At 35.7% G+C, this 16869-nt stretch overlaps 1 protein-coding gene across 1 annotated transcript; it reads left to right on the top strand.

Annotated features, from left to right (window-relative positions):
- Positions 1 to 5922: 5922 nt before the first annotated feature.
- LOC137015036 (probable polypeptide N-acetylgalactosaminyltransferase 8) lies at positions 5923 to 15798 on the top strand. The gene is made up of 11 exons (XM_067379684.1): positions 5923 to 6091; positions 6176 to 6416; positions 9534 to 9700; positions 9893 to 10076; positions 10158 to 10355; positions 13693 to 13807; positions 13904 to 14089; positions 14214 to 14351; positions 14475 to 14570; positions 14648 to 14815; positions 15664 to 15798. Exons 1-11 carry the CDS (start codon positions 5923 to 5925, stop codon positions 15796 to 15798), a joined length of 1797 nt encoding a protein of 598 aa, XP_067235785.1.
- The last annotated feature ends 1071 nt before the right edge of the window (positions 15799 to 16869 follow it).

Genomic DNA, 16869 nt, shown 5'->3' with positions numbered 1-16869 from the left:
ACAGTTAAAAAAAATAAAAATATATAAAAGGTACAATAGTCCATAGTGCAATCCGTGCCATTCAGCAAGAGCAGCTGCTCCTCTTCACCGGAAGAGAGAGGTAATGTTAACCATTATGAGAGCAACGCAGGTTTACCTTCAGTTTCGTTTTTAAGAATTCGCTTATGGGTCTCGTTAATAAATAGAAAAAAAAAAAAAAGTTTAAAAACCGGTGGCTAGCACTTCGGATTTCAGGTATTTTTTTGTTTTGCCTCAATACTTTAACAATGAAAATATATATGATACTATATTATTAATATAATAAACTTGCCTGACAATATTGTTAACATGGTTATATATGTAGTTGTGGAATTTTCCCAGTAAGACGTCACTCGTTGGTCGGTGTTTGTTGGGGCGGTGTGAACATGACAGTTTTTTCTCATAGAACTCTAAATCCAACGGCCAACTTGTTCGTTGGCGTTTGTTGGTGTTTGTCGGTGCGGTGTGAATTGGCCTTTAGACAGCATTTTGAAAAAATATGATAGTAATTACATACGTTTTTTCTTTTTACTTTTATTGTGAGAGCCAGTGCAATCTGAACCGCGAGAGTATCTGCAAACGGAGCACTTTAATCGAATAATTAATTGATTTCAATAGGGCTGGGCAAACTAATGGCCCCTTAATTGTTATGGAAATTAGGCTTGTTTGAGATGAGCAAATTCTGCGCAGAACCGATCACCGGTGATCACCGCGAGATGCATGCCGGTTAGAAATGTGTCCGAGGGTGGGCCGCCGTGCTCTGATGTCATGCTGACGTGTGTCAAAAACCTCTCGCGAGGGCGAGGCGGACGTGTCGGATTCTGCAGTGGAGCGCAGTTGCTCTCCACCGACTGCGCTGACCAAAAGCACGATGGGAAACGACTTGATGACGACACAGCTTAAAGCTTATTGGTTTAAACAACCGTGATGTAAGGCTTGTTTGAGATGTGCCTGGCCTCGCCTGAAGTTCAGCCGAGAGTAGGCGGCTGCAGTGAGGGGAGGAGTGAAAAAAGTGCAGGCAAGACGGACAATTCTCCGTTCTCGTAGTGCATCAGACACCTGCGAGATTAAGGCGGATATCGCGGGATTCACACTTGTGCGCTGTGTTGCTGATAAACTGGATGTAATTTACATTCTGTTGCTTTTATATGAAAATAAACATAATGAACAATACATCCAAAGTACTTGATATTTATTTCCATTCGAAGGATGTGTATCAATCATTTTTATTTTAATTACAGACATGTTTTTATATATTTTTATAAATATGATAACAATCACATAACCCCCAGAGAGATCGCACTGTCAGAGACTTTTGGCATATTCACACATAATGTATACGCATAAAATCATGGTATTAGTGTTTCAAAATCAAACATTTTAAAAGAGATCAATACATCACGGTTGTTTAAACCAATAAGCTTTAAGCTGTGTCGTCATCAAGTCGTTTCCCATCGTGCTTTTGGTCAGCGCAGTCGGTGGAGAGCAACTGCGCTCGACTGCAGAATCCGACACGTCCGCCTCGCCCTCGCGAGAGGTTTTTGACACACGTCAGCATGACATCAGAGCAAGGCGGACCACCCTCGGACACATTTCTAACCGGCATGCATCTCGCGGTGATCACCGGTGATCGGTTCTGCGCAGAATTTGCTCATCTCAAACAAGCCTGTATTGATCTGTTTTAAAATGTTTGATTTTAAAACAATAATATCATGTTTTTATGTGTATAACTTATGTGTGAACAGTCCTAAAGTCTCTGACAGTGCGATCACTCTGTGGGTATTATGTGATAGTTATCAGATTTATAAAAATATATAAAAACATGTCTGTAATTAAAATAAAAATGATTGATCCACACATCTTTCGAATGGAAATAAATAACAAGTACTTTGGGTGTATTGATCATTATGTTTATATATAAAAAGAAACAGAACTTAAATTACATGAAGTTTATCAGCAAAAAAGCGCGAGTGTGAATCCCGCGATATCCGCCTTTGATCTCGTAGGTGTGTGATCCTCTTGATCCACTACGAGAACAGAGAACTGTCCGTCTTGCCTGCACTTTTTTCACTCCTCCCCTTACTGCAGCCGCCTACTCTCGGCTGAACTTCAGGCGAGGCTAGGCGCATCTCAAACAAGCCTATTGTTTCCTATAAAATGGCCAAAATCCTTCGTTTGGTGTCATAATATGATGCCCATATATAGTTGTCAGTCGGATTTAATGGGCGGGACTTATGGTAATTGAGAATGAGCGTGCACGCGCGTCCCATTTACGACTGATTGGAATTCATTAACACACACACATTTCACTATCTCTTCTGACGTTTACGAAGTATTTGTGAACAGAGGTGGGAAGTCCGGGGGTCAGAGAGTAAAAGTCCTGCCATATTTTTATTCCACCCACTGAAGCATTAATGACATAAAATAAGTGTTTAATTGAGTGATGATTGACCCTTATTGAAGACACCTGATGATAACAAGCAGAATCACCAAAGGAGAAAATCACTATTTTTAAGTTACCATCATCGAGGTCAGGGTTTGATTTGGTTGAACTCTTGACCCTTGACTTTTTAATGTTAGATTTTGTTTGGGCAGTTTGAACTACATTAAAACCAACCAGACAAGCAAAGAGAAAAGCTGATCAGGTGGTGTTGGTTAGGTTTTCTCAAAATCATTATTTGATCTGAATCACTGAACTCATTTAGAGCCCAATCTTAGATTTACATTATTGATTACAGCAGCACTGTGATTCTACAACAGAAAATCAACTTTTACAATACAAAAATATATATATTTTTTAAAGGTAGTAAGTTTCATTTAAACACAGAGACATCAAGAATCAGTCTGTGAATCTCAACAGTGGTGAGAGAAATAAAGCATGTTGCAATGCATTCTGGGTGCCACCAATCAAAATTCATCCATGGCTCCCATCATGCAATGCTCCATGAATAAATTATGGGCTGAATTGTCTTAGTAATTTTCTTTATTCTCACTATTTAAATTTTGCTGTTTTTCTGTGACTTTTTAGTAGCTTGTTTTCTAATGTTCAGAGTTGATCTGTTGATCAGAATATGTTGATTGTCACCGTTGTTGAGATTCATACGCTGATTCTTGATGTCTGTGTGTGCCTAAAATGTTTTTTTTTTTTTTGTGTGGTAAGGATAATTTTCAAAAAAAAAATTTGTATTGAGTGCTGCTATAATCAATGGTGTAAATCTAACTCATAGATTGGGCTCTAAATGAATTTGGTGATTCAGGTCAAATTGTGATTTTCTCCTTTGGTGATTCTGCTTGTTATCATCAGGTGTCTTCAATAAGGGTCAATCATCAGTCAATTAAACACTTATTTTACGTCATTAATGCTTCAGTGGGTGGAATAAAAATATGGCAGGACTTTTACTCTCTGACCCCTGGACTTTCCACCTCTGCTAGTGTGGGCTGCTCACAAAGAGCCCGCAGTGAGCCCAAAGCTGTGGGCCTCGCCTGGGCAAGCCCGCACTGGGCCTGTTTAAGTTTGGCTGGCCCACTGTGCCCACAAAAAGCCAGGAGCATGTTTGCAGGGCTTGTATCCTGAAGATTTGTTTGAATTGCACAAAAAATTGTATGTCCTTCTGGTGAGATACTGACTATAACCTTCATAATTGAATGGTGATGCTGCCCTGAAAAATCGGTTTCGCTGTGCTGTAATGAACAAGCTTTTTTGTTCAGGCTGTCAGGTTTTTCGCTGTATGATGACCTCTTATATGTCAAAAGGAAAATTTGATTTCTCAAGTCATGACCCCTTTAAGTTTTTTCCGTAAGTTGAATAGGGAAGGTGTAGGACATAGTGTAAGCTTTTTGAACGGCAAGAGTTTTCTTCGTACGTTGAATACAGAAGGGAGTCTGGCGGAAACTAGATATTTTACTTCATAACTTGTTAAATATGGATTTTTTTTTTTAACACAAATGCATCGCTTTGCTTCAGAAGTCCTTTATTTAACCCCCGGAGCCGTGTTTATGATGGATGGCTGTGGATGGATGCACTTTCTTCACCCTGTTCACTGCCATTATAAAGCTTGGATGCGTCGGGATATTTATTAAAATAAGAAGAAAGTCATATACACCTACTGAAAAAAATGGCAATGGGGAGGTTGTTGAATTTTTAAATATGCATTTTGTATTATTAAGTTAAGTTTCTCATCTAAACATAATTGAATCTTGTACAATTTATTTATTGTTTAAGGATGTTCAATTATTTAAAATTAGTCATGTTGAAGATAAATAAAGTAGTTATGTTTTCTCTGGAAACTCCGCCCCCTTGGAATACGTGCTTTGCGAGGGAAAGCCCAACTGCCACAAATCGCCATTTTGTCTGTCGCTGTAGACGGGATCATCTGGAACAAGCCTACAGCCTTCGATGAAAGACATTTAATCTCTCAGGATCTGATTAAACAACTCCACAAACTCTACAACACATTACCAGCCTCACTCTTTACTAACCAGACTGACTTTATTTCTGTCATAAGTCATCTACAGAAGTTCTTATGAGAATTAACAGAGGTTTAGATGTTGATGATTTAATGAGATTCATTTGAGGTTACCGTCTTTGAGGTCAGTGTTGGCTTTAATTGGGCTCTTGACTTTATTCATGACTGTTTATGAAACATTTGTCATGACACAAAAGTCAAGAGAATGTATCATTGAGTGCTGTTAGACATCCTTTAAAAGACTTGATTCATTGACCTTATTCAGAGTTTAACATCTGATAAAGAGATTGATGCTTTGTGCTGTTTGTTATAGCAGAACTGTGAGAACAACATGAGATCCAGTAGTGTTATTATAGTCAGGTAATATGAATTGGTCTGCATCATGCTGACTCATACAGACATAAAGAATCAATGTATGAATCACAACAATGGTGACAGTTCCTTTATTTTAAGGCTTAATGCTGCAATGCATGCTGGGTACTAACTTAGTACAAGCTTCAATCATGGCTCCCAGCATTGTTTTCATATAGACAAAAGTCATGTTAAATTTACATGAAGTCATGTGACAAAAAGCATAAATAAATAATAAAATAAAAATCATGTTCATTTCACATACATAAATTAGTTGAGAAAACATAAAATAAATAAGTTTTTTTTAAATATGAACACTCCCACATGGTCCTCTCTTTGTCATTTTATAACTTTCCTGGTATAACTTTAGGGGGACGTTCTATTTTGGTTATTTTATGGTCTCGCGAGAACGTTATAAAGAGGACATTTGGAAAGTTATCAGAACGTCCTATAGTAGTTCCCTAAACATTCCCAGAACGTCCTGAAACGTCCCAGAAGTCCCCCAACCCTTAAAAAAACTCCAAATCGTGACAGTCTCTGAACATTCTGGGAATGTTATAGGCAACGTCCTTATCAGTGGGGACGTTCTGAGAACGTAAAATTTCTAGCAGGGATTACAACATAGTTTATTTAGTTTATTATCAAGAACTTAACAAATAATCTAAACCCTCATTTATAGTTCCACATAACGGACGGACATGAAGTATCAAAACATATTGTACATAGAGGAGTAAAACAAACAAAATACACACATATACATACATGAGACATACGTTTTTATTTTTTTTTTTATTATTCTTGTTTTTGCTATACATCCTGACAATTCTTAATAATATATATAAAAATAATAGTTTATTTCAGTCAGATTTTTGAAGAAACAAGAACACATTAAATTGATCAAAGGTGACAGACATTGTTGCAAATTATTTCTATTGACTTTATGCTACTGACAAAACCAGCTATTATTTTAACCACTCCCATTTTTCATATTAGACATGTTTTGCATTAATCAAAGTGAAAAGTTATGTATGCACAGGCATTCATAAACTCCCGAAGCATTTTTCACGGCCACAAGGACATCATGAAAATGAGGACTGCTACAAGAGTTGGTGTGTTAGTTATTGGTGTTATAGTTTACAGTCTAGTCTACATGTCACTTAGACAAGAAAAAGTTAATGACAAAAGGTTACAAAGGCCAGAAGATCTGGAGGTTCTTAAAAGACTGAAGAGAATAGAAGATCAAGTTCATAAAATAGGTGAATTTGTTCTCATTATATACATTTTAATTTAACATTATCAGTGATTAAAATATGCCAACTGTTATATACGTTCATTTTCAGCTAAATTCATAGATGTCAAAAATCAGCAAGTCAAAGAGCCTGTTGTGGAGCAGAAAATGACAAAGAAAATTGAGGTTAAGAAGTTGTATCCAAAGTCGCCTCTATTCCGTTCATGGGGAGCTGAACTCACAGAAGAGGAACAGATGGAAGCAGAGAGACAGTTTCAGGACTACGGATACAATGTGTTCCTCAGTAACAGATTACCAGTGAACAGAACAATCCCTGATACTCGAGACCACAGGTAACAGCTTTATAACAGTTTTCTAGTTTAGTTTAATTTAAAATAGTATAATTAGTATAAAAGTAATAAATAGTATAATATAAAATGGTATAATTTATTAATGTAATGGCAAAGCTGGATTTTTCAGTCTTCCGTGTCACATGATCCTTCAGAAATAATTCTTATAGTTGTGTATTTGTGTGAGGAAGTTTTGCCGAAGTTTTAATGTGTACAATGTGATTTATATTCAGCTTTTCTGATTAAAACAGTTTTATTGTTGTATTTCTTGAAGGGATCCAACACAAAGTTAACAACATTTGGTTCATATAAAACTCAGTCATTAGATCAGTGAATTAAGCCATTACATGATGATTATTTTCTTATCATCAAGCGGCTGTCGGCAGCTGATCATATTTTCTCTTGTCTTTAATGCCATAACAAATAGCTACAGCAACAAGAGAAAAGCCAACACTAAAAAAGTCAAGAGTAAAACTGCCTAACTAAAGCAAACACTGACCTCGGTAATGGTGATTGTGACAAAACCAAACTATTATTTTCAATAAATCATCAACATCTAAATCTCTGGTAATTCTCAATAACAACTTTTGTGGATGTATGTCAGAAATTAAGTCAATCTGGTTAGTAATAAGTGAAGCTGGTAATGCTGTTTGTGGAGTTGTTTAATCAGATCTTGAGAGATTTTATCTTCAGTTGATTTCAGATTATTTCACAGGCTGTGGTTGAAGTTGTACTTCATGTTGTTCCTCTGTCCTACAGTGATTCTGCTCATTATCACCTAATTATCTCATTAACTCCAACACTGATTGAAGCAGTGTCAGAGTTAATGAGATAATTAAGTGATGATTGAACATTAATGATGAACACCTGCTGTTAACAAGAATCAGAACAGAATTAACAGAGTTAACAGAATCGCTGAAGGAAGAGAAACAGCTGACTTCATTCACAACCTTCAATGAAACCAAATGAAGATAAAAGACATTAAATCTTTCACAATCTGATTAAACAATATACATAATCTCTACAAATATTACCAGCTTCACTCATTATTAACTAGACTGACTTTATTTCTGTCATACGTCTACATAAGTTCTTATGAGAATTAACAAAGGTTTAGATGTTGATGATTTTTTGAGATTCATTTGAAGTTACCATCTTTGAGGTCAGTGTTGACTTTAATTGGGCTCTTGATTTTATTGCATCAGTTGCTCTTAAGCTGCTGTAACTGGGTGTTTATTAAACACATTTATTATGGCATAAATGTCAAGAGAACATGTGATCAGGTGCTGATTGTGAAAGTTGTCATTTAGTGATCCGATTTATTGATCTTATTCAGAGTTTGGTCTCTAATGAAATTGGTGTTGTATTATTAATTTCAGTGTTGTGACAAGCAGATAATATGAAGAATTTTAAAACCAGTTTGTGCACAAAAAAGTTTTGGTCTACTGCATTATTCCAACTCATACAGACATCAAGAATCAATGTATGAATCACAGCAACAGTAACAGTTAAAAAAAAAAACGCTTCATGCTGCAATGCATGCTGGGTACCAACTTAGTACAAACTTCATGCATGGCTCCCAGCATGCATGAATCTCAATAAATCATCAACATCTAAACCTCTGTTAATACTCATAAGAACTTAGACGTATGACAGAAATAAAGTCACTCTAGTTAGTAATGAGTGAAGCTGGTAATGTGTTGTAGAGTTTGTAGAGTTGTTTAATCAGATCCTGAGAGATAAAACGTCTTTTATCTTCAGTTGATTTCATTGAAGGCTGTGACTGAAATCAGTTGTTTCTCTTTTCTTAAGTGATTCTTCTTGTTAACAGCAGGTGTTCATCATTAATGTTCAATCATCACTTAATTCTCATTGACAAACCCAGCAGGTTGGGTTAAAAGGCACCTATTATGCCTTCTTTCACAAGATGTAATATAAGTCTCTGGTCTGGTCAAGTTTCAGCTTAAAATACCCCACAAATTTGCCTCTATTTGGGGGTGAGCAAAAACATGCCTTTTACTGTATTATTATATTGTTGGCTAAAAAAATACATCCAAAATTGGTTGAAAAAAATGGCTGGATGAAAACAACCCAATCCCTGGTTTTGTCCATATTTAACCCAGCAGTTTTTAGAGTGAATGGTACTTTAACTCAATAGTGAACACTAAGCAGTGTTATATAACCTTTCTGCATACTATTACATAAATCTTACCTATAGTAGTCAACATTTGAAGTGGATCAAAAAGGTTAATAAAATTTGTCCTAAGAACTAATTTGTCCAACACTCTAAAAAATGCTGGGTTAAAAACAACCCAAGTTGGGTTGAAAATGGACAAACCCAGCAATTGGGATGTTTTAACCCAGCGGTTGGGTTAAATGTTTGCCCAACCTGCTGGGTAGTTTTATTTAAACCGACTATTATTTAAAAATTGCTATATGGCTTAAAATGAACCCAAAATAGTTGGGGAATTAAAAACCAGATGCAATTAGAGACAACAATAATAGACAAAAGTGAATGTTTATTAATAAGCTTTAATATTTTATTAATATAAATTTAAAAGTTTAATAGTTTATTAATATAAATTTATTAATAAGCAATTTATTGTTTAATAATTATTTATTGAACATTAATAAATGTTCATTTCCAACATTGGGTTAATTTTAATTATGCAATACAGTAATTTTTAAACAATAGTTGAGTTAAATAAAACTACCCAGCAGGTTGGGCAAACATTTAACCCTACCGCTGGGTTAAAACAACCCAATTGCTGGGTTTGTCCATTTTCAACCCAACTTGGGTTGTTTTTAACCAAACATTTTTTAGAGTGTAAGAAGAAGGTTTTAGGACAGCTTTGATGAAAGGTTTTGATCCACTTCAAATGTTGACTACTGTATTTCATTTGCATATGACTTACAAATATGGATCGCATTAAGTTTAATAGTTTGTTTATGTAAAAACTATGAAATTCAAATGGATGGAAAATATGAATGTAATTCAATTACATAAAACTTTTTTTCAGTGTAGAAAATATCATTAACCTGATATAAAATCAATAACAGTCTATACAATGTCCTCACTAACAGTGAATCAAATGCGTGTGTGTGTTTGTGTGCGTGCAGATGTGCTGTGAAGATCTACCCTAAGGACCTGCCGTCTATTAGTGTGATTCTGATTTATTTAAACGAGGCTCTGTCAATCATTAAAAGGGCAATCCGCAGCATCATTGACAAAACACCTGCTCATCTGCTAACAGAAATCATCCTGGTGGACGACTACAGCTTGAATGGTTCGTTTTTGTTTATTTGATATTAAATCTGAACAGTTTTTTCATGTTAAGCATGAATGTGAGGTTAGTAAAAAAAAGTGTGAGTGAATTAATTTATAAATTATTTTATCAAATATTCTAATATTTAGTATGATAATATTAATAATTAAATATAACAATTTATGCTAATATATATTTAAAATTTCTTAACAGAGGATCTGCAGTTGCCTCTAGATGAATATATTGGTCTAATTAATAAAGACAAACCTGGCTTAATCAAGAAAGTGAGACACAAAAGGCAGATGGGCCTTGCCAAGGCAAGAATATCAGGCTGGGAAGCGGCCACAGGTCAGGTGGTGGCCATTCTGGATGCCCACATTGAGGTTCACAAGGAATGGTAAATACTAGTCTGAATACGATAACATGAGGGACTTACTATCTTTGCCAACTAAACATTTTGACTGTCTTATTGTTCCAGGGCAGAGCCACTGCTTGCAAGAATCAAAACAGACAGAACAATAGTGGTGTCGCCAGTGTTTGACAAAGTGTGTTTTGACACGCTGGAGGTTGTTAAGTATGGTCCCTCTGCTCATGCGTTTGACTGGAACCTTTGGTGCATGTACGAGTCTTTCCGGCCAGAATGGTACAAACTTAACGACCCATCAGAACCAGGGAAGTAAGTGATGGAATTTTTTTTACCATTTTAAACAATTTGACTTTCTATAGTCCATTTTAAACGGCCCTGCAATGTGACAGATACATTTTTAAAAGTAAACTGCGTTTTTTGCTCAGACAAAAAAATAATAATTCCAAACAAATCAAAACATAATCAACCTAACGCATCTCCAGGCAACACAATGGCATTGATAAATGATTCAGTCATTTTGAATGAATCGGTTAAGTGAATGATGCAACATTCATGCTTATTTCCTTTGTAAACTAATCTGTGTTTTTATCAGATCGGTTGGGTGAACAATGAAACATTTATATAGATGGCTGTTTATATCCCAACTAACAAAAATATATTCTAAGAATGTTTTGCTAACGTTCTCATTAAGTTATGAAAACCGGGTTTCTGAATGCTCAAAACGTCCAGTGTTTTTTTTTTTTTAAATGTTTAAAAAAGTTTTTCTTGGTTATGCAAATGTTAGGGGAACATTCTATTTTATAATTCTTCAAACATTAATGTTACTTTTCAGGGCTATCTGAACAACAATTAGTAACATTTAAGAAATGTTAGACAAATGTCCAACTGAATTCAAAGAGGTGGGACCTAGATGCAGAATGAGCAGGGGAGTGATATTTATTAACAGAAGACTCAGTACAAGGTGGGGTGGAAACACATTCCAAACAAATAGGGCAGGGCGCACAGCTGGAGGCCATATAAGACAGGACATAATTGATTTGATAAACAGGCTACAGTTCGCAGTTTATGATTGATTAAAGTAGAACATATACAATCAACTTCAGAATTATTGGCACCCTTGGTAAATAAGGTGGCTGTGAAAATAAATTGCATAATTTATCATTCTGATCTTTTTTATTTAAAAAATTCACTAAATTGTAACCTTTCATTGAAGTAAAACAATTGAAAGGGGAAGGAAACTCACTGTAATGTTCAAGGTTCAAGGAAGACGAAGATTAAAGGTGCCCTTGAACATTTTTTTACAAGATGTAATATAAATCTAAGGTGTCCTCTGAATGTGTCTGTGAAGTTTCAGCTCAAAATACCCCATATATATTTTTTAATTAATTTTTTTAACTGCCTATTTTGGGGCATCATTAAATGTGCCCTAGAATCAGAATTTGAATTTACCTCAATTTACCTCGGCATAGTTGAAAATACAGTGAGTTTCAAACCCCATTGTTTCCTCCTTCTTATGTAAATCTCATTTGTTTAAAAGACTTCCGAAAAACACTCGGATCTCAACATAACACCGACAGTTACGTAACAGTCGAGATCATTAATATGTATGACCCCAATATTTGCATAATGCCAGCCCATTCGACGCATTAGACAAGGAAAAGCAGTATTAACGTCTGGATCTGTGCACAGACAAGGTAAGCAAGCAAGAACAACAGCGAAAAATGGCAGATGGAGCAATAATAACTGACATGATCCATGATATCATGATATTTTTTGTGATATTTGTAAATTGTATTTCTAAATGTTTCGTTAGCATGTTGCTAATGTACTGTTAAATGTGGTTAAAGGTACCATCGTTTCTTACTGTATTCACGGAGACAAGAGCCATCGCTATTTTCATTTTTAAACACTTGCAGTCTGTTTAATTCATAAACACAACTTCATTCTTTATAAATCTCTCCAACAGTGTGTAATGTTAGCTTTAGCCACGCAGCATAGCCTCAAACTCACACAGAATCAAACGTAAACATCAAAATAAATACTTTACTCACATAATTCGAAGCATGCATGCAGCATGCATGACGAACATCTTGTAAAGATCCATTTGAGGGTTATATTAGCTGTGTGAACTTTGTTTATGCACTGTATATATAGTCGAGAGCTCGTGGGGCAGAGGGGGCGCATCTCTTAAAAGGGCCGTGCTGAAAAAATCAGTGCATAGTTAATGATGCCCCAAAATAGGCAGTTAAAAAAATTTATTAGAAAAATCTATGGGGTATTTTGAGCTGAAACTTAACAGACACATTCAGGGGACACCTTACACTTATATTACATCTTGTAAAAAAACAATCTAGAGCACCTTTAAATATGAGCCGATTTATGCAGCGCTGCCCCTTTAATTCTCGTGCTCTCCGCCCACGGAGCTCGCGCTTGCCTTAAACAGTGCATAAACAAAGTTTACACAGCTAATATAACCCTCAAATGGATCTTTACAAAGTGTGAGTATTGTATACTGTTATATTGTTTACATTGATTCTGAATGGGTTTGAGGCTGTGCTCCGTGGCTAACGGCTAATGCTACACTGTTGGAGAGATTTATAAAGAATGAAGTTGTGTTTATGAATTATACAGACTGCAAGTGTTTAAAAATGAAAATAGCGACGGCTCTTGTCTCCGTGAATACAGTAAGAAACGATGGTAACTTTAACCACATTTAACAGTACATTAGCAACATGCTAACGAAACTTTTAGAAAGACAGTTTACAAACACCACTAAAAATATCATGATATCATGGATCATGTCAGTTATTATTGCTCCATCTGCCATTTTTCGCTGTTGTTCTTGCTTGCTTACCTAGTCTGATGATTCAGCTGTGCACATCCAGACGTTCTGCCCTTGTCTAATGCCTTTCATAATGTTGGGAAAATGGGCTGGCATATGCAAATATTGGGGGCGTACACCCCGACTGTTACGTAACAGTCGGTGTTGTGTTGAGATTCGCCTGTTCTTCGGAAGTCTTTTAAACAAATGAGATTTATATAAGGAGGAGGAAACAATGGAGTTTGAGACTCACTGTATGTCATTTCCATGTACTGAACTCTTGTTATTTAACTATGCCAAGATAAATTCAATTTTTCATTCGAGGGCACCTTTAAGATGACACAGGGTTTATTAGTAATGTTGTGGCAAAAATCAACAGGACTTTTTTGCATAAGAGACAAACTCATCCAATTGTTTTTCAAAGGTTTTATTTCTTGCAAGAAAGGTCAGACAGTCATACAGAAGCACAAAAGCACTGCAGAGTGCGAGACCAAGATTACAGTCTCTCACACTCTCTTATACCTCGGCCTTCAAGGCTGAAAACTCTGTTCTCTTCCCAAAAGGACTCTTCCACCTGTCACGTGACACTCACACACCCTGCTCTGCAAAACCCATACATTTGACACACATACATGCGTAATGACAATAGATATCCAACTTGTGAGACAGCATGCGACATAAAACAAACAATAACCAACAAGGGACTGAACTGAACAGTGAGAATATATACACAGAGTAAATGAGGGAACTAAACGGAAACAGTTGGGCAAGAGTGTCAATAATTCTGGAGTTGACTATATTCAGTTTCTTTTTCTGCATTGTTAGGAGTCCCTCAGTCATGGGTATCCTTGTCGCTGATCGTCAATTCCTGGGAGAAATTGGTGTTTTGGATGAAGGAATGACAATTTATGGGGGTGAAAATGTTGAACTAGCAATACGTGTAAGTTATTACTGCATGTTGTGGCACCAAAAAATGCATATAACATGTAAAAAGTGCTTGAATTTGATCAATATCTGATGTTTAATATTAAATCAGGTCTGGCTCTGTGGTGGGAGTATTGAAGTGGTGCCATGTTCAAAGATCGCTCACATTGAAAGAGCACATAAGCCTTATTCACCAGATCTCAGCAAAGTCATGATTCGAAATGCTCTGAGAGTGGCTGAAATCTGGCTGGATGAATATAAATCTAATGTAAATATTGCCTGGAATCTTCCTCTGAAGGTATAGTAATAGTAAACATTGTTTCAAGGTCAGTTGAACATTAACAGTCTTGTTTATAACTATTTCAATGATCTTCATATCATCAGCCTGAACCAGGTTAATAAAATTACTGTTCTTCCTCTAGGATCATGGGATTGATATTGGTGATGTGACTGAAAGAAAACAGTTACGAGAGAAACTCAAATGTAAGCCCTTCAAATGGTATCTGGAAAATGTTTATCCCCGGCTGGACAGCTGGGAAGATATAATGGGTTATGGTGCGGTAAGTTGCTCAGAGTCTTCTGATATACACAATTTCCCTCCCAAGAAATAAATAAATAAAGTTTATTGTTGGTCCATCTAAACAAGTAATCCCCAAACCTCTGCGGTTTGTTTCTCATGACAGTTGAAGAATGATCTTCAAGAAAGATACTGTATTGATCAAGGACCTGTTCCTGGAAGTGTACCTATTCTCTATGAGTGTCATTACTATGACTCTCAGGTACTGTATGTAAGTGCAAACCTTTGCTGTGAATATCTACATCCAAAACACACTCTTCATTTCAACATCTCTCACAGCATTGTTACTACAATCGTAATGGAGACATCTACATTGGAGGACTCAAATCTCACACGTATAACTCCAACCGTTGTCTAACGGATCCCGGTAGTGGAAGCACAGCAGGGTTACATGACTGTAAAAAAGCCAAGGAGAAAGGATTGAGTATATACTGGGACTTCACTCAGGTATGGTCCTGATGTGCATTTTTATATATATATATATATATATATATTTTTTTTTTCTTCTTCAAAACTCTTCAAACAGTTCTCCTAACCATCTTTAAACTTGGCACAGCAGTTAATTTCTCATTCAAAATGCACTAAAATTACCAAAATACTTCAAGTTTTTCTTCCATAACACTAGCAAAGGTTTTTACCCAACAAACACACTTTGTAAATCATAAAACACTAACATCAGGAAGCATTATACAATGTTTACTTTTGTAAAATTTCTTTACAAAAAAACACTTATACTGCTTATAATTCACTGCAGTTTATGTTTGCATTACAATACAACATTTTTCCCAAGTTTTCCTCTTTTGAATGGATGTTAATAAAATTGAAAGACTAACACTTCTGTAGGTGTTACATCTAATTCCTTTGATAGTATTTGATTTTTTAGATTCAGAATATATCTTAATATGGTGTTACTTTAGAAATGGTGCAAATTTTTGTCTTATTCATTTTCGTATTGTACTTGGCTGTGAATTTAAGTTTAACAGTTTTGAAAAGAGTATATAAATATGCAATTGGCCTGTATAGCATACATTTTTGGTAGGTGTTTGTGTGTATGTGAAAAAAGAATTCTTGTAAATTGAAAGATGCCGACATTGAATGAATTTTGTGCAAAAGCAATGATATATGAGTGTGTGGAGAGTTTTGAAAAAGTGACCCAAGTACTAAGAAATGTAGCGATTGTTAAAAAAAAAAAAAAGTAACATTGTTAAGTGTGTGGTTATTCTTTGTTCTGTATGTATATATATAATTGATATAATCATTAAAACGTAATTTCATGGTTTTCATTTTAAATTTAGGGAAATGAAATAAGAAATAGGAAAACAAACCGATGTCTTGAGATCGGCCAAGGACAGGATTCCTACTATCATCTCATTTTGCAGACATGCACAGGACAAAAATGGACAATACAACATGTCATCAAAGACTTTTAAAAGGAACTTTAACAGAAGTGAAAACATTACAAAAGAAATAAATGTAGAATAATCTTCAAAACAAAAGTGTGTGTGTGTTACAAGTTTACATCAACTGCCAGTTTAACCTGATATGTGACAGGTTTTATTACTTTGAAACATTAAAACCTAATGTTGAATGTTATACTGTTATTGCAAGGTCTTTTTTTAACAATAAATGATATATTTTTTATATTTTGTCATCAATAAAAAAAAATTTCATTAAAAGACTTACAATAAAATAAGATTACAGTATGTCAAAAAAAAAAAAAGCACAAAAAGCCAATGTTTGAAGGTTGCAGCATCAAAAAAAGCACACTGGATTCCCTTATCAGTGGAATTTACAGTGAGCAAAGGTTCATGGACTTGCAGTAATAAAAAAGAAGGTAAAAGGGTCAAAGCAGAGGTTTTGAAATGTGTATCTACTGTTCAAATCTATAATAAAAATGTATTTGTGTGTGTACGGTGTAAATAATTTTAGCTATTCCGTTTAACAACAGTTGCAGTAACCTAGCCACTAATCTAAAAATAAACCTAGCCACTATGTGAACTAGTTTGACCACTAGTTTGACCAGTTAGCAGTAAACTAAGGGGTGGGTGATCAATTTGTCAGTTCAAAGATTTTCAGTTCTAATTAGACCAATGATTGGTCTAATTAAAAATATTAGGACCAGCCTTGAAGAAAAAAAAATTAGATGACTAACTTTTAAAGGTGCAGTATGTAAGATTTCTGTCCGCTAGAGGCCTATTCAAAACAAAGGCGTAGCTTGATGACGCCAGGTTTGAGTGCAGAATCTTAGGACGTGGTCTCCATATCACAGCTGGTGCAAACAATCGGGATAGGAGTCGGGAAGAAATCATGTTCATGGATGTGATTATTAGCGTTACTGTAGTATGAAGCAGAGCAGGACCGAGTGTTGTGGGAGTCGAACGAGGCTGATGGAGCGATTGAGCAACACATGCCTCACGAGCAGCTGAAGTTTTATTATGACACAGTTGCCGGCGCCGCTTCCGCTTTTCCGGTCATGAGTTTGAGGTAACACAGCTCTGTTT

The sequence above is a fragment of the Chanodichthys erythropterus genome, chromosome 24 (genome assembly GCF_024489055.1).
Source record: "Chanodichthys erythropterus isolate Z2021 chromosome 24, ASM2448905v1, whole genome shotgun sequence".
NCBI lineage: Eukaryota > Metazoa > Chordata > Actinopteri > Cypriniformes > Xenocyprididae > Chanodichthys > Chanodichthys erythropterus.
The sequence above is the reverse complement of the archived record's forward strand: the minus strand, read 5'-3'. Positions and strand labels throughout refer to the sequence as shown.